Source organism: Suricata suricatta, chromosome 10 (genome assembly GCF_006229205.1).
Source record: "Suricata suricatta isolate VVHF042 chromosome 10, meerkat_22Aug2017_6uvM2_HiC, whole genome shotgun sequence".
NCBI classification, from domain to species: domain Eukaryota; kingdom Metazoa; phylum Chordata; class Mammalia; order Carnivora; family Herpestidae; genus Suricata; species Suricata suricatta.
Genome location: NC_043709.1, coordinates 120,439,251 through 120,464,206, shown reverse-complemented (window position 1 = coordinate 120,464,206; position 24,956 = coordinate 120,439,251). Strand labels below are relative to the sequence as shown.

At 41.4% G+C, this 24,956-nt stretch overlaps 1 protein-coding gene across 4 annotated transcripts in view; it reads right to left on the bottom strand.

The window, feature by feature from the left end:
- Positions 1 to 24,956, bottom strand: part of SPAG6 (sperm associated antigen 6) — a 64,416-nt gene that overhangs the window by 6,225 nt on the left and 33,235 nt on the right. For 3 of the 4 annotated variants that reach the window (XM_029955794.1, XM_029955797.1, XM_029955796.1), the window contains 5 exons: positions 14,663 to 14,868; positions 13,535 to 13,708; positions 12,240 to 12,392; positions 8,443 to 8,634; positions 253 to 369 (listed from right to left, as the gene is read on the bottom strand). In XM_029955794.1, the coding sequence (XP_029811654.1) occupies positions 253 to 369; positions 8,443 to 8,634; positions 12,240 to 12,392; positions 13,535 to 13,708; positions 14,663 to 14,868 (842 nt within the window). The remainder of the gene's footprint in view (positions 1 to 252; positions 370 to 8,442; positions 8,635 to 12,239; positions 12,393 to 13,534; positions 13,709 to 14,662; positions 14,869 to 24,956) is intronic. The other variant, XM_029955795.1, reaches the window with a different exon arrangement.

Here is a 24,956-nt window from a genome sequence, read left to right as displayed (position 1 = left end):
AACACTAAAAAAGTACAGAGGCAGAGAGGAAAATGTGAAGAAGGAAGTATGAATTATTTATGTGTGAATTTTATTAACTTATATGAATTTTATTAACCTGTGTTACCTTCCCTGTCACTACAATCAGTGAGAACTAAAGAGTAGAGCCCTGCTTCCATCTTTCAGAAGAAGACATTGACCCAACGGGGAAAAAAAATTAACATGTCATTTAAATGTTCTTCCCGCCCTTCCAGAAAAGAGAGCACTTCTTACCTTACTGAACTGTCCAACCACGTGCTTCAGAATATTGGGAGGCGCATCATAGAGAAACGGCTCCAGGGCCGGTAAATAGGTGCATTTTTGTAGGATACTCTTTATGGCTTTTTTACTCTATGGAAATGCAAAGCAAAACACAGACCAAAGTAATGATCAAAGCCTGACCAAAATCCATGGCTCATGTTCCTAGAATTTGAAAATACGATGAATCTCCAGGTCTAGCCTGCAGGTGTTTAGGATAGTTGTCAGAAAAACTCCTATCTGGCATTGAGTTCCCCACCCAGCCGGTTGGCTTTACGCTAAATTTTAGGATGTACGGTATAGTATTGATCTCTTAAAATAACCTGTGAGCAAAGTAAAATTAAAAAGCATAAAGCTGTTGACTCTAAATGAGTATGTACTATATTTGGTTAGTGTAAACATTTGTATATGTTAAACTGTGAGATAACCAACATGTCCTGTTCCTTCCAAGCAACAAATAGAAAACACTCAGTTTATTGTAGAAAGTCATCATCAGACAGTCTGTGTTCTCTAAAAGGTTTCATGACTTCTAGGTGTATAGTCAGAGAGATAGCGTGTATTACTCAGTGAGCCTTTGCAGATATGAGGTGCCCCGGTCACAGAGAAGAGCCACCTGGCTGTACAGAAAAGGCGCCCTGAGCAGCAGGGAGTGTGTTATCCACAAGCAGGCAGGTCCTACCCCCTGTCCCCAGCGCTGTGTATTTCACAGTGACACCAAGTGTGGCTGAAGAAGGGTCCTGACGTGACTATAGCGCATCCGAGGCCAGCTCTGAGGCCACGGCTGGTTGTGACTCTGTTTCCTTGTATTAAAGCCCCGTCCCCTTCACTTTGGAAGGCCTCCCAATCCGGTTTGCCTACGGCTGCTTTCCCCTGGAATTCCAACCTGCTCGTGTGTGGTTTTATGCTTCGTTCCTCTGATCGCCCGTTCTCTCTCAGGCCTGAGCCCCCCCCCCCCCCCCCCCCCCCCCCCCCCCCCCCCCCCCCGGTCTTCTGGGATCCTACTCCGGCGGAATGGTTAGCAGCATTTTACGGAACATCAAGGAGCATTTTGATTCTCACATGATGAATTGCACAATTGGCAAATGGACTCAGGAAAGACTTTCATCACATTGTGCTATCAGTAAAGGCTGTGTTAATTTTGTGTTTTTCCATTGCCCGGGGCTGAGCAGTCCTGCATAACCCTTATCTCTTGATACATTTGTCTTCAAACACTGTTTCATAAACCAGGTAAAATACAGCAAGGAAGGTAAGAGATGCGGCCCAATTTTCTTCCACAAGTTAGTTGGAATTAAACTTTCAATCCCCAACACATCTAGTCATAGCTTTGTGAGCCACCTGAGGATCGTGGTGACCTTAGCAGGCCAACAGCTTTAACTTCACTCCTACTCGTGATCAGGTCTACTAACTGTATAACACAGATCACATCCACTGTACCATGGTGAGATACTGTTAAGTTATTAATTAAGAAATCTAGAAGAGTCTAATGATCCTAGAAATTCACTGAACTTTACTATCCTTTGTCAAGAAATACACTTGATTTATGACTACATACTTCTAGAGAAGAATGTAGATTTCCCCCATGACAGTATATTAATTATTATTTTATTTATTTGTCCATTTGGGCTTAAGATTTTTTAACAACCTTATTGAGATATCATTTATATACCATAAATTCACTCATTTTAAGTATACAATTCAGTGGATTTTTAGTAAATTTCCAGAGTTGTACAACTCTCACCATAACCTAATTTTAGAACATCTTCATCATCGCAGTGAGGAACTTCATTCCATTTGTAGTCAGTCCCCCATCAGCCCTGGGCAACTTCTAACCTACTTTCTGTCTATAAATTTTACTTTTCTGGACAATTCATCTAAGTAGAATCATATAGTATGTGAACTTGGGAGTCTGGCTTCTTCCACTAAGTACAATGTTTTTGGGATTCATCCATGTGATAGCATGGATCAGTGCTCCATTCTTTCATTGTCAAATACGACGCCATTACACGGATTTGTCACATTGAGCTTGTCCGTTTGCCAGTTGATGGACATTTGGGTCGTTTCCACTTTTGGTGATTATGAATAATGCTGCCGTCAAGGTTCCATACAAGTCTTTGTGTAGACAAATGTTTTCATTTCTCTTGGGAAGATACCTATCCGTGAAGTTGTTGGGTGATAATAGTAAATTTATAATTACTATTTTGGGAAACTGCCAGACAGGTTTTCAATGTGATGCTACATTTTACATTTCCACCAGTAATGTAAGAAGGTTTGAGATTCTCCAAATAATGATCAACACTTGTTATTTTCTGTCTTATTAATTGTAGCCATTCTTGTGGGTGTGAAGTAGTAGCTCTTTATGGTTTGATTTGCATTTCTGTGGTGACTAATGATGGTGAACATTTTTTCACATCCTGATTGATCATTTGTTGGTGAAATGTTTATTCAAATCTTTTGCCCATTGTTTAATTGGGTTATTTGTCTTCTTATTTTTGAGTTGTAAGAGTCCTTTGTGTATTTTGAATACAGGTCTTCTATCGAATATATTGTTTGCAAATTATTTTTTCAGGTCTGTGGCTTGTTTTTTCTTATTTTCTTAATGATGTCTTAAAGCATAGAAGCTTTCAATTTTGATGAAACCCACCTTAGGAGTATTTTCGTTGATCACTTGTGTTTAGGTGTCATTTCTAAGAAATTAATGCCTAATCCAAGGTTTCTTCTAAGAGTTTGTACTCTTAGATCTTATGTTTATATCTATGATCCATTTTTAGTTAATTCTGGTATATGGTATAAGGATCCAAATTAATATTTTATATTTGAGGATATAATAATTGTCTCAGTGCCATTTGCTGAAAAGGCCATCCTTTTCACATTAAATTGCCTTGGAACCTTTGTGAAAAATCAATTGACCATAAAATGTCTATTTCCGATTTTCAGAATGCAGTTACATTGATATATGTGTCTTTTTGTAAGCAAGTCCCACACTATCTTGATTGCTGTAGCTTTGTAGTAAGTTTTCAAATTGGGCAGGGTAAGCCTTGTTACAAGATTGTTTTGGCTACTCTGGTTTTCTGCATTTCCGTACGCTTTTTAGGATCGGTTTCTCAAGCTCAGGAGAGGGAGGAAGCTAGTTGGGATTATGATAGAGACTGTATTGAATATACAGATCAATTTGGGCAGTATTGCCATCTTAACAACGTCAAGGTTTCCAGCCTTGAACATGGGAGGTCTCTCCATTTTTTCGGACCTTCTTTAACTTTTTTGAGCAATGTTTGATAGTTTTCAGGGTAGAAATCTTTCTCTTATTAAATTTATTCCAAAGTATTTTATTCTTTTTGATACTACTGTGAATGAAACTATGGTCCTAATTTCATATTTTTTAAAGTTTATTTGTAATCTCTATACCCATCATTGACCTTGAACTCATGACCCCAACATCAACAGCCACACGCTCCACTGACTGAGCCAGCTAGGCACCCTCATATTTGAATTGTTCATTACCAGCATATGAAACTGAGATATATTTTTTATATATTGATTTTATATCTGGTGACCTTGAAGTCTTATTAGTTCTAGTATGTGTGTGTGTGTGTGTGTGTGTGTGTGTGTGTGTCCCTTAGGATTTTCTACACACAAGATCATGTCATATGTTGGGTTTAAAATTTTTTGGCTTTATAAAATATGCCTTGTGTTTGGTTATTTATGGTAGTGAGCAAAATAAAATAGTTCTTACAACTTCCTACTGTGAATTATATGGAATTTATGTGGTATAAACAAGTCCTTTTTTTCAGTAAATCAAGTAATTTTGTTACTTCAAAATAAAAACAGATTATGAATTTTTCTAATTGTCCCAGCATTTAGAAACTAGTGTTTATCCTTAAATATACATAATATATGATGATATCAGAGAAGGAGTCATGACCTGTCTATTTAGGGTAACTTGAGTTTCAGCCTGGTTTTCCTATAAAGTAGCATAGCATGTACAGTTCTATATTCATTCATTTTTTTGTCATTTCTAAAAGCTGACTCTGTCTACATTAATAAAAGCTATTATAAAACCCACAGTAAGTGACTAGCAACATTATTTTTTAATCTCTTAACAACACACATAAGAATAGTAATTAACAAAATAAAATTGTCAATACTATGCAAATACTTGATACCATTTCAATTGTCTTTCACAGAAAATAAAAGAAATAACAAAACTTATTCATTGTTGCTTTCCTTAATGGGTGATAGTTAATGAAAACTGCCTAAAATGAATGTTTCTTATTCAAAAATTAATTTTGATCTGGAAGTGTTGTAGCCCAAACAGCTATCGTTATTAAAATGAAGAGGGAACATAAGAATAAATCTTCATGACCTTGTGTTAGACAAAGTCCTTTTAGATAGGGCTCCAAAGGGGCAAGCAACAAAAGAAAAAAATTAATAAATTGAACTCCATTAAAACACTGTCAATAAACTGATGACCACCCATAGAATGGAAGAAAATACTTGGTAATCATATGTCTGATAAGAATTTGTATTCAAAATATATAAAGAACGCTTACAACTCAATAATAAAAATATAATAGCCTAGATGAACAAAATGAACAAATGGTCTGATTAGACATTTCTCCAAAGAAGATATACAAATGGCCAATAAGCACATCAAAAGATTTTTCAGCATCATTAGCCATCAGGAAATGCAAATCAAAACCACAGTGAGACACCAGTTCACACCTACTGGGATAGCTATAGTGGAAAAACAAGCGTCGACAGAATGTGGAAAAATTGGAACCCTCGTACACTGCTGGTGGGAATATGAAATGGTGCAGCCACACTGGAAAACAGGTTGGCAGTTCCTCAAAATGTTCAAAAGAGTTATTATATGACCTAGCAATTCCTCTCCTAGGTTTACACCCAAGAGAAATGGAAACATACGTCCGCACACAAACTTATACAAGATGCTCATAGCAGTATTAGTCACCACAATAAAAGAGCGGAAGCAACTCAAATGTCCATCAACTGGTGTTATAACACGTAGAATGGTGCAATGGAATATTATTTGGCAATGAAAAGGAAGAATGCATTGGTGTGTGCTACAATATGGATGAGCCTTGAAACTTTTCACTAAGGGAAAAGAAGCCAGGCACCAAAGACTGCATATAATGTATGAATCCGTTTAAATGAAATGGCCAGAAGAAGCAAACCCCCCAAGACAGAAAGTAAATTAATGGTTGCTTGGAGCTAAGCTGGGAGGGTATGGAGTGACTGCTAAGGGGGAATGAAAAGTTTCGAAAATCAAATCGTGGTGACGGTTGCATCTGTAAATATACTACAACCATTGAATTATATACTTTAAATGGGTGAATTATATGGCCTATGAACTATATTTCAATAAAACTGCTAAAAAATGAAGGGAGATCACTGTGGTGACAAGAACACAATCATTAAGTCATCTGAGAAATACTGTCATAACTAAGGTAATCAAATGAACTGACTCAAATCCCAAACTAAGATGGACCATTTCAATATGACGCCTCTAAATCAAAACAAACGAAAAGGCAATTGTGTGACTATTTTCAAAATATATGTAGGTGAACTTGTTAAATAAAAGTTAGATTTTTTTCCAGCTTTTAATAAGGCATTTGACAGAATTTAGGAGCTGGCAGATAGAAGGCTCTGTGAAAACATGCAAGCAACTCCAAGGGAGACTGCTCATTGGATCTCCTGGATCAGAACCAATTAGAGAATGCTTACAGAAGCTGACATGCCTTTGGGACAAAATGAACTTCAACGTGGCCTTTAATTTGAAAGCTGCCACAGAGTAACAAATAAGAAATACCATTCGACGGTTCCTAAAGCTCTTGGATACATTTTTCCCTACTGAGATAATGTCAAATCAAACAGACTTGGACTTTCATGCTAAGCCTTTAAAACAACAAATGTTAGCATCCAAGAAAGCTTGGGGAAGCAAAAATAATAATCAAGTCCCAACAAAAAGAAAATATTTGGATGGACTTAAAAAGCCTTGGAGATTGCTGACCGGACAATGATTGATAACGATCCCACTTTTTCATTTAATACGCACTGTATTTCCTGAAAATAAATACTGTATCAAACATAGACCAAAGGAACCTTAACTTCTATTAGTAAACCTGAATGTTTTAATAAAACTAAGTTTGTTAAACTTATACACAATAAAAACGATCTTGTTTCGAAAGGCGAAGTTCTCAAACTTATTTTACTCTAGTGATATTTGTACAATGTAACATCATAATAATTCATTAAAAACCAAGTTATATAAACCCAGCAGTATATGAAGAATATACAGTGCTACCTAAGATACTATTTATAAGGGTTTTTCAAAGTATAATTACTACTGATTCCATAATTAATTATTCATGCTGTAGCTAATATATTCCTGTATTTCGAAAACTTAAAGGAAAATAAAACTTGTTCAGTGCAGGACTGATAGATACTATTCATAATTTATGTCTTGATAACCCAGAAGTTGAACATGATTAGGATTACATATTGGCCACAGCTTACACCTGTGGAGACCCTGCCGGGGAGGCCATAGGCTTTGGACCCCTAGAGATAAGGGTGGGAAGGATAAGAAATGAGGAGGGAGGTGGGGGGGGGAGTGGAGGAGGGAATGAGAGAAAAGATCGAGGAAGAAAAGGCAAGTGTGATGATGGGTTAAAAAAATGAGGCACAAAGAGAACTACATACATAAGTTAGAATGACACATATGTAAATCAGCTGTCCTGGGACACTCAGAACTGGAAATGTGATTGTGGTTTCTCACCAGAAAGCCAAAGAATCACAGAACTGTTAAACAAGGAAAGGCCTTAGCACATTGTCAATCTGCCTCTCTTCCACGCACGGCCAAGCAACATTCACTCACCACTGGAGAATTGTAAGGGAAGCCCTGAATCTATTACATCATTGCTTTGATCTCGAAAGTCTTGCAAAAACTGAAAAAATGTTAGCCTTAGAAGTAGACTTCCCTCAATGAATCTGAAGAGAAATAACACGTAAACATAACCACTACACATATATTCACTTTTATGAACTGATAGATCCAATAAATGGTTCTGTAACTTTCAGAACCCCTCGGCCATCTAGTTAAGTAAACTTCCTGCCTTGTTAGATCATCTAAGGTTGCTCCAGTAAACATGCGTTCCTATTTGTTAATTGATTGTTGTAACTAAAATTTAAATGTAATTTAACTTGCTGTTGTTAGTTTATTTGGGAATATTATCATCTTTTCTGTGCACTTTCCTCAGTCCAAGTCAGTTCTGAAAATTGCTTTCAAAAAAGTACAGGGACTATGCTGGGAAACATTTTTTTCTTTCTTTGAAATTCTAAAATTATTCAACAACCCATCCTAATTAAATCCATGCTTCGTGACTCATTCTAGTAGCTGGTAATATTGTTTTTCAGAAAGCTTGCTTTTTAAAAAAAAATGCATGATTTAGGGCGCCTTGGTGGCTCAGTTGGTTAAGCGTGACTTTGACCAAGGTCATGATGTTCGGGCTCAGTGCTGACAGCTGGAGCCTGGAGCCTGTGTCGGATTCTGTCTCCCTCTCTCTGGGCCCCTCCCACCTCTCAAAAGTAAAATTTTTAAAAAATTAACAAAATTTTTAAATGTGTGATATGAAAATGTTTAACTTAGTGAATCTTATGGACATTTTTCTTTTAAGGAACAAATAAAAACATATTATTAAAAGACCAAGCAGACTTAGAGTCAGAAGAGGTAGATGGTGGCTTCAAGAAGACCCTCTGTACTACACCTTTGGAAAGCACCTTAAAAACTTTTAGACCCAATTTTTTAATGTTCACAGGACCAAAGTTCGAACTAATTCCACCTCCAGAATCCTGTTATTGAATTCCGAGCCGTAAGAAAAGTCAATATGAATGCAGAATGCAAAACGCAGTCGTTTATTTTACAAACCAGGTTGCAGCCTACAGAGAGCTTTCCTTAAAAATACATCACTGACGTTTGGAAATAAGGGTAACTCGTTTTCAAAGAAAAGTCACCTCTGATAAGTTTGTATTTCTCGACTAATAAAATCAGTATGACCCATAATGATAACTAAAACACGTGTAACATGACATTGTTTTTAAGAATGAGGCAAATCCAACAAACGTTCATCGGGCTGTTAAAAGGGCCGTGCTTACTTTGATCTGCAGGTCCTCCGAACTCTCCGCGGACAGGTAGAGCGAGAGCAGAACGGGCAGCGTGTTTGTGACGGCGACGGCCCGCGCGTGCTCCGGGGTGTGTCTCCCGATCTGTCCTAAGGCCCAGGCGGCGGCGGCCTTGATATGATCTTCCGGCTCCTCCGCCAGGCAGAGCGACAACTGAGGCACACCCTGCGGCGTGGATCAAAGGAGCAAGTGTTAGGACTCCAGAGTGGGATTAAAGAGTCTGCGTGTCTCTCGAACACTAGAAGGCAGCATTTTGGCCTTGATCCTTTTTTTCCTCAACGGTTCGATAAATGAGCACATCACAGGGGCTGTCACTTTTCAAGTCTATAAAATGACTAGAACTAATTTACCTTAATTATCTGTAACAATCCAACTAAACTAAGAATATCTCCGCTCGCGTTTCCTCCCCAAATAGAGAGGCATTTAACCAAACAACAGATGTCCCCGACTAGTAGACTACAGGCAAAACCAGATTCCGCTGTGACAAAATAAAAGTGCTTGGGGTTTTAAAACCTTTTATTGGCCATTGTTTTCAAAGTTAATTTAGAATACTTAAAAAAAAAAACCGCCTTTCACCAAGTATAATAGATCTGACAACAAAATAAGTACTATAGATCCAAAATTATACGAACAAGCAAGAATTCTATTTAAGAGACATTCAGATGAAATATATTCACTAAAAATTTTCCTGAACACTAAATAATTTTCATGTGTTTTGGCCAACTTTTATTTATTTTTTTTAAATAGTTTATTATCAAATTGTTTTCCATACAACACCCAGTGCTCTTCCCCACAAGTGCCCTCCTCCATCACCACCAACTCTTTTCCCCCCTCCCCCTCCAACTCTCAGTTCCTTTTCAGTATTCAGTAGTCTCTCAAGTTTTGCGTCCCTCTCTCTCCCCAACTCTCTTTCCTTCTTCCCCTCCCCCTGGTCCTCCATTAGGTTTTTCCTGTTCTCCTGTTAGACCTATGAGTTTTGCCAACTTTTAAATGATAGTTTTTCCTATTTTAACATGATTAAATGTCAAAGCAGAAATGATTATTTTTGTTACACAGCACATGCTTCTACTTTGCACGGGCTTCAATTTTACCCCAACTCTCAAAACAGAATTTAACGAAAGGGTCTCAAATGCACCATAGCGTATAAACCCAAGGAAGACACAAATAACCAAATCAATTTAGAATTCCAAATTCTGTATAGGCATAATTTCCAAACTAATTTGAGACTATAATAATTATCACCTTCAGGGCACCTGGGTGGTTCAGTCAGTTAAGTATCCGACTCTTGATTTCAGCTCAGGTCATGATCTCACGGTTCATGGGTTTGAGCCCCGCATCAGGCTCTGCACCGACAAGTGTGGATCCTGCTTGGGATTCTGTCTCCCTCTGTCTGCCCCTTTCCTGCTGATGTGTGCTCGCTCTCTCTCTCTCTCAAAATAAATAAATAAAACTTTTTAAAATGTTAATAATAAAAAATAATTATCACCTTAAATTTAGTATCATAAAAGCCAGTACCATCACACGGTCAGTCTACCATAGCAAAGGCCAAATGAGCATATATGTTTTTTGTCTGCCTTTATTTTTTATTTTTTTAAGTTTATTTATATATTTTGAGAGAGAGAGAGAGAGGATGAGCATATGGGCAGGGGAGGGGCAGAGAGAGAGAAAGAGAGAATCGCAAGCAGGCTCTGCACTGTCAGCACAGAGGCCGATGCAGGGCTTGAACTCACAAATCACGGTCTGAGCCGAAACCAAGAGCCAGATGATTAACGAACTGAGCCACCCAGGCACCCCTTGTCTGCCTTTCAGTTTGGCTACTAGTAAGACCGGTTTCCTGAAGAAACCCGCCATGTCTCTCCACCGGCTTCTTTCTTACAACTAAAAATGTGCGTCCAACACAATAAAGGTCAGATCTGCCTGCGGGAGGAGGAAACTGTCCAGAACCCCGGTACTTCTGGGATACATTAAGAATGAAGAGGCAAGAGGGAGGGAAGACATCTTCTGCCCATCCCCCCAGATTCTGACTTACTGGCCTCAGTTGTTACGAATATGATTTGAAAATTATGAAGTGGGGGCGCCTGGGTGGCTCAGTCGTTAAGCAGCCGGCTTCAGCTCAGGTCATGATCACACAGTTCGTGGGTTCGAGCCCCGCGTCGGGCTCTGTGCTGACAGCTAGCTCAGAGCCTGAAGCTTGTCTTCAGATTCTGTGTCTCCCTCTCTCTCTGACCCTCCCCTGCTCGCGCTCTCTCTCTCTCTGTCTCTCAAAAATAAATATTAAAAAAATTTAAAAAAGATAATTTAAAAGTTTTATATGAACGTGAGTTGTTGCTAGTCCTTGTAGTGCCACGTAGGAAAAGGAAAGAACAATGCAGCCCCGTGTGACGGCCCCAGATTGCTGCTGCCTCCACCGGATCTTCACTAACTGAAGGCGAACTAGGGAGGAGAGGCCAGCAGCCCTAGACCAAAGGAGGGGAGCACCTCCTGGTTAGTTTGGGGAAGAAACACAGGGAGCAAGCAATCGCTTCTTTCATCCTTCTTCCTATGCGTAGGCTTTCTGACTATGCGCAGAGAACTGCAAATCAAAAATCCCAATAATATCCCCGCGGCGACCCTTCAAAAAGCAGCACTACCGCTCTAGTTGCTATCACGGTCTTTGGTAATAGAAGAACAAAAGGAAAAGCACAGGATAAAAGGGGAGTGAAGCAAAGAATTATCAAGGAATTGGTAGAAAATAAAAATCTGAGGTTCCTCTTTATTCTGAGGATTAGCAAGGGATAAAAAAAAAAAAACCCCCACACTTCTGTTTAACACAGAGTGGCAGGTTTTCTGTGCTGATAAGAAACCCACACCCGAGAGGGATGCCAGAGACGCTGTGAGCACACGGCTTTGGCAGCATTCTTTGGGAGATCAATATTCATTCAAGAAACACTTTTTGAGCACCTACTACGTGCCAAGGCCACACTCCATGGTGGGTCAAAACCACATTGCGATAGGACCAAATCCCTAGAGCAAGAAAACAAAAACATCTGATGTGTGCTCTGAATTGCCTACCTCTGAGAAGAGAAATTAGTTCATGAAAGCTGACGGAGAGAAGGTGGATAAAGAAGGGAGGACCTCGTCTTATTACCCCCCACCCAAATGACAGGAGAGAGTATAGTGTATAGACCTCAGAGAATCATGAAGACGACTGCCAGGTATGCCGTTTTAACAGTTGTTTTGCATATAAATGAAAGTGTGCTTTATATGTCTGTAAATATGTAGTCAATCCTTCAAAATACAAACACACTTAATATTTTTTTAAGCTTATTTATTTTTGAGAGAGAAAGAGAGAGCAGGGGAGGGACAAAGAGAGAGGGAGAGACAGAATCCCGAGCAGGCTCCACACTGTCAGCACAGAGCCTGCCACGGGGCTCGAACTCACAGACCGTAGATCATGACCCAAGCCGAAACCAAGAGTCGGATGTTTAACTGACTGAGCCACCCAGGTGCCCCCACTACACTTAATATTTATATTCACATAAAACTAATACTCAGAGGCGTTGATAGTTTGTTGATACTAAACACGGGCTAAAATTTGAAACTCCTGCAAAGTAAACCTTGATTTCAAGCATTGCTTTGGGAAACTGACTCATAAGCCTTGAAAACATTTCTGCGGGTAATTCCCTCACTCCGGTCAGTGATACTTTATAGTCTGTGGGAGAGTGTGCGTCTGTGGTTCCGAGTTAGAACACGTTGCTACAGTAACTAGAGGAAATGGAACAAGCGCAGACCTTGGAAATGATCACTGCCATCGCCAGGTTCTCAGAGTGAGCCGCCACGTAGCCGAGCATCATGATGCCAGGCAGCCTGATGTTTCCCTTGCAGGACCCGATGCAGTCCGTCACGGCCGCCACGCCTCCTGCGTTAACAACCAGCTGGGAAAGCTAGGAGAAAAGGAGAGCCAGATCACCGTGACCGTGATGTGTCAGGTGATCTTTAACTATTACTTCGGTCTTGCCAAATTTTTTTATGTAGAACCTAAAAACAGCTAGTGAAATTTGAAACGCTCAGGGAGATTATTATACTCATTAAGGAAACATACAAGCAGAATCCGGCAGTTTCAAATGGGCCTCGAGACTCGCTGTGAGGGGCCGCTCTGTGGTTTCCATTTTTCATGCATCCATAGCGCAACTTTCATCCTTATTTTAATGGATGTCAAAACTCCTCACCTAGACCCTAAGCCTGGGGCTAGTTCATAACCAGCTCACTACTGAAACCCGCAGTCACAATGCACGAGCAAGGGGCACATTAATCACTAAAGGCTAAAAGACAATGTCAGACCTGAAATATTCCAGCCTAATGATTCCCCCCCCACACCCCCGCCTTTGCTAGCAATGATGACGGGCTGATTGCCAGTCTTCAATCTTGAAAAATCTCGACCAAATGAAGATGTTAGGTGACATAAAGAATGAGGACTTTAAAGTTTAGTGAAATGAAATTGATGAGTCAAAATATACGTGGGAAAAGACATAGCTTCAGAATCCATCCAGACTTCCTTGTCTCTGCTCCTTCCGCACCGGAGAACTCAAGCAGTTATATGGGTGACGCAGGCAGGGGGCCAGGTGGCCTCGTCAGACCTGGAGGCACCCCTCACTACTCCCAGCTGACCTAGAATGACACGGAGGACAAAAGCCCACGGCCCCCACAATTTAGGAACGGGGAGAAGGAAATTATTAAAAACTGAGATTTCAGATTCAAACCGGATTGATATAACCTGGTGGTTCTCACCCAGGGGCACGTTTTTGTCCCCTGAGAAACAGCTGGCAATCTCTGGTGACATTTGGGTCATGATGGGGGGCACTACTGGCATCTGGTGGGGACAGACCAGGCCCCCACCACACAGTCACCCAGGCCCAAGGGTCCAGAGGGCGGAGGAAGGGAAGCCCTCACCTCACCAGGCCATGTGGCACTCGGGTCCTGTAAACACATTGAGGTTTTACATAGAAACGACATATTCTTTGTAATTTCAAACCCTAAAAATTTTTATTTTATATACATATACGTATATGTGTATATATATTTTTACCTCCGGTGTATGTTTTGCAATCTCTCTAATTAAAGTCGAAGCATTTTTCTTCACATATTCGTCTTTGTCCTTCAGGCAGGTGAGGACAACTGGGAAAATCTCTGCCTCCACCACCATCTCCGCCAGGTCCACAGAGTGCTTGGCGATCTGACTCAGAGCTGAAAGGATCTGACGCTGTTGAGCGAGACCCAAAATAAAACAAAACGTGACACAGAGCTCGCTGCGGAGCTCCCCTCTGACTTACATTCAAATTCCTTGACAAAAAGGAAAAAAAACCAACTACACTTCTAACATCACCTTAGATTCAGGAGTCTTGAGACCGTCAATTCCTAGTCTTCTCCCTAAATACCCCATGTCTTACATTCCCTCATCTCCGGATTAAACGTCTTCGTTCTTCTGCGGATTCTTTACATCCCTTTATCTATGCAGATGATCGAAGGACATAACCTTTGGATATTTCTTAATTAATACTTACATTGTTAATTTATGACACAGGCGATAATGCGGTACAAAAATGATCAAGCAGAAGTAACGTCTTATTTTGGGTATCATGCTGATAACGTTTCAAAGAACTTTCCACGACTTAGTTAACGCTAAGATTTTTAAATCTTATGGAATGTAACTACTAGAATAGGAAAGTATATTTAGTGACTGTTAACTGAAAACTGGATTTTAGAAAGCTATAAAAAAAGACATAAATAAATCTTGCTACAGTGAAGGAAACAAACAAACATAAAAACCATGACTAAGATAAATACAGCGATTGTCATCAGAAACTTACATAAAATAGTGGTGGGCTAGAAAGCCTTTCGGCCCCTGCCCGCCCTGAGATTCAATCATCGTGTAATTCCTTAGTTAAGGATTAATGTTCATACTGATGTTACTTGCCGTCTTCAGCATTGCACATATTTTAACCAGATACGTCTGTGGTCTAACGCTTACAGTGTAAGGTCCACATATTAAAGACCAAACACATAACATGTCCATATCTGTTTTCAATGATAATTTTCTAATTATTTGTACATGGATAACATGAAGCTCCACCCATTTCCATTTTCTTAAGTAATCAGAAGCCTGATTTGTGTGTGTGTGTGTGTGTGTGTGTGTGTTAACTGTATTTTTAAATACCTTTAATTTGGAGTCCGGGTTCAGGATCATCTGGGCTAAGTGAGCGATCGCCCCCGCGTCCACCACGGTCTGCGCTAACTCTGGAGAATGCTTTGAAATATCACTGAGGGCCGAGGCCGCAATCCTTTTCAAAGCAATTTCTGGCTCCTGGATACAGAGCACTAACAGAGGGACTGCTCCCGCGTCCACCACAGCTTGTGACAGTTCTGTGGGTCCAAGAAAAGTAATTAAGTGAGGATGGGTGACTGACCCTTGTGCAAGCCATTTTTCACCCTGACAGATACAGCAAAGAAAAAAGGGGAGGGTGTACTTCACTGTGTCCACATCTGCATTTCAAATCAGCCTTGCCGGTTTCATGAACCATGTGGACCAATCCCGCGCTGAAAAGAATACAGGTCAATAGATGGACCTCCATTTACATGAACACATTTGAGGTAGATTAGGCTGAAATCGCTTGTTATTCTTTTTTTTTTTTTAAGAGAGTAAGCAGATGTCAGCTGTTTAAGCTCTGACAATTCTGCACTTCTCAATAGGCAAGCATTTTATGCATGGTTTACAATAACAGAGAAAATTAAAGTACCAAAAATTTACCAACCACACTAATTAGGCAGTATTTTGTGCTATTTACAGGAGTAAACATTAACATGAATCTTGTGCCAATAATGTCAATTTTTAAATTCCTTTCATCTTATGGTAGTTTTAAAAGATTTTTTTAAGTTATTCAAAATTAAAAGATGCGTTTTCGTTGTACGTTTAAAAGGAGCTCTGCCACGGAACAACGTACTTTAATAGAGAAATGTTAATGTTTACATAAAGGAGTCTATTTCTCTTACCCATTTCGCACGTCAGAAATAAAACCTTTTGACTATACATGCTGATTTACTTGTGTGTCCAAGAAAAACAGCTATAAAAACAACCCATTTTAAATTATAGAGTGTGGGAAACAAGCAGGCAGACCCATATAATATATAATATATATGTAAAAAATTCTCTTTTGAGACATATAAAACACCATATGTAGTTACGGATTCTGCTCTCACTGTGTTCGTGGCCTCTCTTACTGAATCCCGTGTACCCATTTCTATAATCTCTTCCTTTCAAATTATGTTCTCATTTTTCCAGATTTGTAGTGCCTCGGCAATTTTTGTCTTAATAGTTAAGCTATCTATTTAGCATATCACTTGAAGTCTTTAGTTAAAAAAAAGCAGTGTTTGACTTTTCAAAAGATTGATAATATCACATTTCCTAAAAAGAAATCATGTTAGAAAATACAGGTTGTCGTGTCCAATATTTGTTTTCCTTCAATTATTATAATCATCCTAGAAGTTCCAATATTATATAAGCGATTCATTCATTCTTTCATCAAACAAGTATCAATGGAAAGTTATTATGTGCCAGACTCATTCAACTCTGGTGCACTTGACACGCTTCTACAAATTAACACTACACTGATTAGCAAATACGTTTCAATTTTAAAAATCTAACATGAAATATGAAATACAATGGGAAGTTAATATGCAATCCCAAGAACAAGAGGCGGATAAGAGGAAGATGGTTAAAAAAAAAAAAAAGACAACAGCAACAGACTGGAATATCAACCTCCCCATTTACCAGATTCCTCAGAATCTTCTCTGGGATTCTACTGCAATTTCCTGAAGACCACGACGACAGCAGGTAAAATAGGCGATTACTGTTATCTGTAGCACCCAAGGGAAATTGAAAGAAAACATAAAGTGTGATACTATATGTAATTAATGTATAGAATTTTCATATTTGGTCAATTAGTAATATGTTCCTTAATGCGATTCAGTCCAAGTTATCTAGGTGCTGTAGAGTAATATCAACTGAGTGCGTACGTATTTAAGAGCACACAGTCCTGACTTAGGATCATTTGGCTTAAGATTTTTCAACTTGATGATGGTGCGAAAGCAATATACATTCCGCAGAGACCGTACTCTGAATTCTGAGTTTGGATCTTTTCCCAGGTCATCGATACACACACAGGTTCGAGCCCCTCCCGCGATGCCGGGCGGGGGGCCACGAGCCTCGGCTCCCTGGCAGCCGCCCCATCACGAGGCCCATCCGCACCCACGCAGGCCTTCTGTTGTTCACTTTCAGGAGACTGTCAGCGCTTCATTATAGAAGGGTCTCTTGTTTGATGATCTTGTCCAACCGTAGGCTAATGAGAGTGTTCTGAGCACGTTTAAGGTCGGCAAGGCTAAGCTGTGACGTCCGGCAGGTTAGGTGTGTCAAACGTATTTTCAACCCAGGATATTTTCAGTTTACGATGGATTTAGCCGCACATAACCCTGTGGTAGGTTGAAGAAGATCTGTAACGGGCTGTGTGTTTTATTTCAAGAGAATATAAGGATTAGTTAATCTATTTGTGTATGTTCACTTTTATTTATACTTTCTAAGCGTAAGAATATGTGGTAAACTATTAATAAAAACTAAAGTTTTTTTTAAATCTATTATCTTTGTAATTCCCGTGCATTTTATCCTTTTTTTGAATAACTGTTGGGGTGCCATATCCTCCTTTTTCTGAACTCTATGATGTTAATAATAAATGTTGATAATAATAATAAATAAAACTCTATAATGTTAAAAATAAAACTCTGTTCTTCTGACTTGTCACCTAATTCCATCCAACGCTATTTTCTTTTTTATTTTTTAGGTTTTTATTTTTGAGAGAGAGAGAGAGAGGGCGTGAATTGGGGAGGGGCTGAGAGAGATGGGGGACAGATCTGAAGTGAACTCTGCGCTGACAGCTGACAACCCCACGCAGGGCTCAAACACACCAACCGTGAGATCATGACCCGAAGCGAAGTCAGAGCTTAACCGACCGAGCCACCCAGGCGCCCCTGAAAGCTGTTCTCTATTCTGTGCATTGTAGTGATGTTAAACATCAGGAAGGCTAGGGACGGCACTGGAGAAAGGTTCCCTGGGAAGGTAATAAGCTTCCCAGAACATGATGGGGCTGACCAATCGTATACTTGAGATTTCATGTACGTCACATCTCCAGATGTATATAGTTCTATAAAAATTGGCATCAGAAAGGCATTGTTATCTGTGAATGATCTCATTCTACCACCTTCATACATATACAAGGGATAAGGCAGTGCATATACAGGAAAGAATACAGTCGTCCGAGGGGCTCCGGGGTGGTTCAGTCAGTTCATGAGTTCGAGCCCCACTTCAGGCTCTGCGTCGGCAGCATGAAGCCAGCTTAGGACCCTCTCTCTGCCTCTCTTTCTCTGCCCCTCCCCTGTTCACTCTCTGTCTACCTCTCTCAAATAAGTAAACATTTCAAAAAGTCCAGTAGGCCTAGAGAACACACACTATACTGTATTCCAGACACTGCGGACTGTTTCATCCTGTCTCCGTCACTGCTCTTTTTCCCAATGCATATCTTTCTCCTTTCCCTACTATTGCTGTCTCTGGCATTTCTGCGCCAGTCACTGTTGGGGTCTACCCAGTAGCCTTTGTCAGCTAGGGCAAAGAGTAGAAGTGAACTAGAAGCACTGGTGAAAGGTTTTCCTCTGTCATAAATAGATACACACAAGGAGGAAACACCAACTCTTCGCTGGACGTGGTCAAGTGACATCTGGAACTCCTACGTCCATCTTGCAACGATCACGGAAGAAATCACCAATAGTCTGAGGATGGCTGAGTATAAAAATGAAAAACATCTGGGTCCTCTGTGACACTGTTCAGCTGCATAACCACCCTTGGAACTGCCTGACTCTGAACCTGTGTGTCACGTCAAATAAAAGCTGTCCTTATTGGTTAAGCCATTTGTACTTGATATTCTGTAGCGTAGGGTCAAAAACAGCCTGGCATAATCCCATCCTGTCTGGTGCTCAGTGAATGTACATATTTTCCTCTCTTCCCCTGGTCATCAGGTGTTCATTAAGCACTCAGTGAGTAAGAGGAACGTGGCTGGATCTTGGGGAAGCAGAAGAGAGTAAACCACCGTTCTGTTCTAGCCAGGTTCGCTCAGGGCGAAGGCACAGACACACCCCTGCAAGTACAGAGCGAAGAGTCAAGGCTGTGGAAAATGGACACGGCAGGGGGTCAGGCACATCCGTTTCTTCCTTCTCCCTGTTTCTTTTGTCCTGTGCTTTTCTACCCTGAAAAAAGCCTCTGTAACAAAAGCACAGCGAATTCTGGTACGTTTAAAAATTACTTCCCAAAGGAGAAATGTCATGGAGTTCATTTTTAACTCTAATTTGAAAATGAGTTTTGGTTCAATTAATTACCCTACTTACAAAATCAAAGATCGATACAGATAGACTCAGGTGCTCATTAAAGGTTTGACCGGAGGAAAGCAATGAGCCAAGACATTTACCTTAGTACCTGAGAGTAGCCTTATTTTAAATTTTAACTAAATCTTCAAAAATTAGTTTTTAAAAAAGAAATCGTCTATTGGGCAATTTGCCATAATCATTACTGTTCAATAACAAGAAAGATTATTAGTAGTTAAACAAAGAAAAATGCAGAGGGGCACCTGTGTGGCTCAGTTGGGTAAGCATCTAACTCTTGGTTTTGGCTCAGATCATGATCTCACAGTTAGTGGGATCGAGCCCCGTGTCAGGCTCCTCTGACAGTGTGGAGCCTGCTTGGGATTCTCTCTCTCCCTCTCTCTCTCTCATTGCCCTTCCCCTACTTATGAATGTTCTCTGTCTCTCTCAAAAGGTAAATAAATAAACTCTAAAAAAAAATCATGGAAAAACTGAGAGAGGCAGAGTGTGAAGCGTGACCCACGCAGGCGCGTGGAGCCTGACGCAGAGTTCACCGAAACAAGAGTCAGAGGCTTAGCCAACTAGGCCCCTCAGGCGCCCCTCCTGATCCTTTCTAGTAACGTCTATATGGCTTATGTGCATACAATTCACTGAATATTAATAACATGAAAATTTTGGGTGAGAACTCTTTGCTTCTCACCGTTGTGTTTTCTTAAGAATTTTATTCTGTGCTGTTCTTAGGATCTGGGTTTTTGTCCTGGGTTTTGTTTTTCTTTTTCCTAACAAAATAAAGGCTGAACTTGAAGTCTCTCTCACTGACAGCTGTGAAGTGTTAACAACTTAAATGAATCAAAATTGTTTTTTCCTTTTTAAATATATTTTTTAATGTTTTTAATGTTTTTTTAAATTTATTTTTGAGAGACAGAGGCAGTGTGAGCAGGGGAGGGTCAGAGAGAGAGAGGGAGACACAGAATCCGAAGCAGGCTCCAGGCTCTGAGCTGTCAGCACAGAGCCCGACGTGGGGCTTGAACTCATGAACCTCAAGATCATGACCTGAGCTGAAGTTGGACGCTTCACCGACAGCCACCCAGGCGCCCCTGGACCAGAATCTTTAATTTATAAAAATCAAAAAAGCTTATTGGTACACTTTAATTTTAAAACAAAAAGCGACACAGCATAAAGGGAGGCCTTTTAAGGATGACACCGTTCATAAAATTAGTACTATCTTGAGCTGGCTGAATACCAGAAATGGCTTTATGGTGGCCAGAAGAGAACAGGAATTCCTGTCGGTACATGTAACAGGTGTGGCTGTCAGGGGTCAGATAGGGAAATCGGGAGAAGCGCTCACAGTGGCCTCAACCCCTCCTCTCAATTATGGCAGCCGGTGGTTTGGATCTGGAGTGGTAAACTCCAGTGTCCGCAGGGCCCAGGCACATAACTAAAGTAAATGATGTCAGGGGCGCCAGGGTGGCTCAGCCAGTTCAGCGACTGACTTTGGCTCAGGTCATGACCTTACGGTTGTGGGTTCGAGCTGGCGCCAGCCGTGCTGACAGCTCGGAGCCTGGAGCCTGCTTCGGATTCTGTGTCTCCCTCTCTCTCTGCCCCTCCCCCACTTGCAGTCTGTCTGTCTCTCTCAAAAATAAATAAACATTAAAAAAATTAAAATAAAGTAAAAGAAAAGAAATGAAATGAAATCAGAGGGGTAAGAAAAACGCCAAGTGGGGAAGCAGGAGGAGCGTGGAAGGGTGGGCACCAGCCACAAGCAGCGGATTCCTCAGCCTCAGCCCTGGGGCGGGGGCCATGCAGGGAATAGGCCTCCTGTTGTCAGATCTTAGGAGTTTCAAAGAGAAGCCAGAAATCTGATTGTTACTGTGAAACCGCCTGTGCTAGCATTTTCTTTTTTTTTAAAGAACACTCTGTGAGACTATGCAGGCCAAGTAAAACCCGTGCATCCGTGGGCCCGCTCCAGCCCACAACCACCGCTCCACAGCCCTGGGCTTCAACGTCACCCCCTCTAAAATGACCCGTGGGGCACTTCCCGGGTGCGGAAAGGGAGTGTTCGTTCTACCTCTGATTCTTGAAGTCCTATCTTGGAGTCCTAAAAGAAACACTAGAAATGAAATGAAATGAAATGAAAATTTCAGAGACAATTTCCAAGAAATTGATGGAATCCTAAACATTGGCCTGCAGAAAAAGAATTAATCTAAATATATAATATGATACTTAACCAATTTTCTGCTCTTAATGAAGATGGAGGAGAGAAGACTTTGAGCAATACGAAGTGCTCTATCCCACGAACTCATAAAAAGGACTCAAAATGTAGACGCACTCCAGAAGGAAAAAATACATGTATTTATTTAGCACACTAATTCAGAAATAATTAGGCAAATCAAACACCTCAGGAACTCTAATTTCTTTTAACTTTATTGCTTTTTAAATTACTTTTCAAACACTACTCTTAACTCCCTGTTTCTAAGCCCTACAAAAAGTTATATTTTGTTTCATTAAAAAGTGAAAGAAAGTCATGAGTCATCATTTCTTTGCACTTAAGCAGCCCTGTTTATCCATTTAAAGACAGGATGGGTTTTGCATCTGGCTCTAAAATCCATTGCTATCACTTCAGAACCTTTTTGGAAATAAAGCAGGTTAAAAATATATTTAACGGGGCGCCTGGGTGGCTCAGTTGGTTGAGCGTCCGGCTTTGGCTCAGGTCAGATCTCACGGTTCGTGCGTTTGAGCCCCACATCAGACTCTGTGCTGACAGCTCAGAGCCTGGAGCCTGCTGCAGATTCTGTGTCTCCCCCTCTATCTGACCCTCCCCTGCTCACACTGTCTCTCTCTGTCTCTCAAAAATCAATTAAAAACATTAAAAAAAATACATTTAACATGTGGCTACCGCTTATGTTAATCTTATGTAACAATAATCGGTCACCCCATTCAATCAAGTTTTTCATGACTTGGTAAAATTATAGTAAAAGCAAACATGGTGTTGCAATTGCCAAAGCTGGTTATCTACCATGCCGATACTCCGGTATGATTTTAGGAATGTCCCTTCCAGAGCAGAAAAATGTGTCCTTTTTTGGTCTAACCTGGCTGATTCGCTGCTTATTTAGTTATCTACTGCTATGTAGCAAATCACACCAGCTTAGCCGCTTACAGCAGGAAACGGTCACTGGGTCATAGTTTCTGCAGGTCAGGAATCTGGGAGTGGCTTCGCCGGGTGGCACCGGCCGGGCCGTGCACGAGGCTGCATTCAAGATGTCGGCCAGGGCTGCTGTTACCAGGGGCTGGCTGGGGCTCGGGGACCTGCTCCTAAGCACACTCGTGGGCAGGGTAGAAGAAGCCTTCATCAGTCCCTCCCCATTTCTGGGGCCTTCCATAGGCTGCTTATGAGGAGGCCTCTCCCAGAGTGAATGATCCAAAAGAGAGAACCCAGGACAAAGACTGGAGCCTTCCATGATCTAACCATCCCTTCTGCTACAGCTCACTGGCAAACTGTGGGCGGAGACCACACAAGGACGTGGACAGGAGGGGGGATCATGGAGGCCGGCTTTATTCTTCATCAGCGCATATGAAAGAGAGAACATCCCTCCATAGGTAACAAGGCTCATGATAACTATGATTCTAAGAAAAAAACTTTAGTGTTTATTCACTTTTGAGAGACAGAGAGAGAGCACAAGCAGGGAAGGGACCAGAGAGGGAGGAAGACACACAATCCGAAGCAGGCCCAGGCTCTGAGCTGCCAGCACAGAGCCCAAAGCAGGGCTTGAACCGGTGAGCCGTGAGATCATGACCTGAGCCGAAGTCGGACACTTAACCAACTGAGCCCCCCAGATGCCCCATGATAACTAGGATTCTGAGCTGAGAGACAGACATCTCCAGTTGCAGGCTGGAGTGAGAGAAAAATGCAGAGGGAATTTGCATATTATTATGAAAAAGTCTAATATGTGATTTTTATTGATCTGCCCCACCGCACCGATGATATTTTTCCTACTCTCATTATTTCCACGCCACGTATCTCCAAGCATCAGAGCCATTGGTCTAAACTGTACACATGGTTGAGTGTTTGAGAGACGAAGGGTTACCACACATACATATGCTTTGAAGGTTAAATAATTCGGGCTCCTTTAAAAAGTCAAGTGAGTCAAATAAGCCATTGATCTGGACTTAATGGTGCCGTGGTAAGAAATTACAATCAGCTGGGAAGGACAGCACCCAGGGCTCACGTGTAACCAGCAGCTTCAAAATACAGTAAGGAAAAGGAGCGGAGACCAGAGAAAGAGAACGTGGGAAACAAGAAAGACTTGGGGATGGCCTTAGAAGTTAATAGGTAACGGAAGAGTTAAAGCAATTTCTAAAACCCCCGTTCTGGCCATTTTTAGCGTTTGACTTGTAACTACTTCACAGCTAAGACTAAGCTGAGTAGAAGAAGGCAAAAACTACAGAGAGGGTTTGTAGTGCTCTATCCATGAAGAAGCTGATAATAAATTACTTGTACTCGATCTTGCACAAAATATACTTTTTGTGTACATGGAAATGGATTCACTGGTTTCCCAGCTGGTTGTCGTTACCCTGCCTACAATTTTGCAGTCGGCTTCACAGAGAGAAAACGGACATGGAACGTGTGCATATCATCCAGACTTCACTGGCCTCCTTTCTTTGCTCCAGCCCGGTTTTAGGTAAGCGCCTGCCTTCAGGGAGCTCAGGCTGAGTAGGTTTCCTGGGTGCCTTCATGAAAGTGGCCCCTGGTCCGCAGCTCTTGGTGGGGTTTTCCCTCTGAGTGGTTCCCAGAAGCTGCCCCTGGACGCCCACTGCCCACTTTTATTCCCGAGGATCGACGCAGCCCAGCATTTCTAGTAATTATGTAATGTCCCACTGAGGAAATACATGCCGTCATTTACTTAACCATCCCCCCACTTTAGGACATTTGTTTGGGGTTTGGGTTTGGGCCATTATAAAGTACTGTGCGGTGGAGCCCTCTGTGCATTACGATTATGTATTGGTTATCGATTGCTATGTAACAAATGACCCAAACTCAACAGGTCCCAACATCATCATCTATTATGTCCATTCTCTGTGGGTCAGGAATCCAGAAGCAGCCTCGCTGAGTGGTTATGGCTCCGAGTTACTCAGGAAGTCGCCGCCACTCTGTCAGCTGGGGTCACGGTCATCTGAGGGCACGACAGGGGGAGGATCCGCTTCCAAGCTCACTCAGCTGAGTGTGGCTGTTGGGAAGCCCCAGCCTCTAGCTGGTTGTCGGAGACTCGGCCCCTCACTACGTGGGCCTTTCCCCGGGCTGCCCGAGTGTCTCCGTGTCCTAGCCGCTGGCTTTCCCAGAACAAGGAGTGGGATACAGAAAGGGAGAGAGAGCCCGGACAGGAGATCTCTTACAGCTGGTCGGCTATTCTCAGACGTAACCTACCATCACTGGCGCCATATTGCAGTGGTCACACAGACCAATCCCGGTGTGGTGTGGGAGAGGACTATACAAGGGTGTGAACACCAGGACACGGGACCTCTGAGGGGCATCTAGCAGGCTGGCTTCCCCGGTCATACGTACATCTAGAATCACACAGGGAATACAAACACACAGTCATGCATAGGTATGTGCATTCATGTATGTATTTACTTGTGGTAGTGGCCCAGGGGTACAATTACTGAGGGGAGGAGTGTCCACATTTTTTCAGGTTCTTGATATTTTGGGGTTAAGCCACATGAAACTGCTGTTTTTGTTAAGTCAAAACCAATTGAATATAGGCAATTGCATATAGGTCAACCTAATACACACTGCAATCTTGTTCTGCAGGTTTTACGTCTCGGCCACCATGTCTTACCATGTGGGAGACCCGCAGTCTGGCCGTTCCCTTTATAAAGTACACTGTGGTCTTTCCATCAAGTAAGTGGTGCTCAAAGTTGAATCATCATTTACTTCTCCCCAAGTGGGAGTTTTAGATCCAAATTCCTAACTTACTGCATACCACAGTTTAGTTACACTGATTAAAAAACATGAATATTACGTATGATTTCTTAAGGCTACAGCACTACCGCTAGAT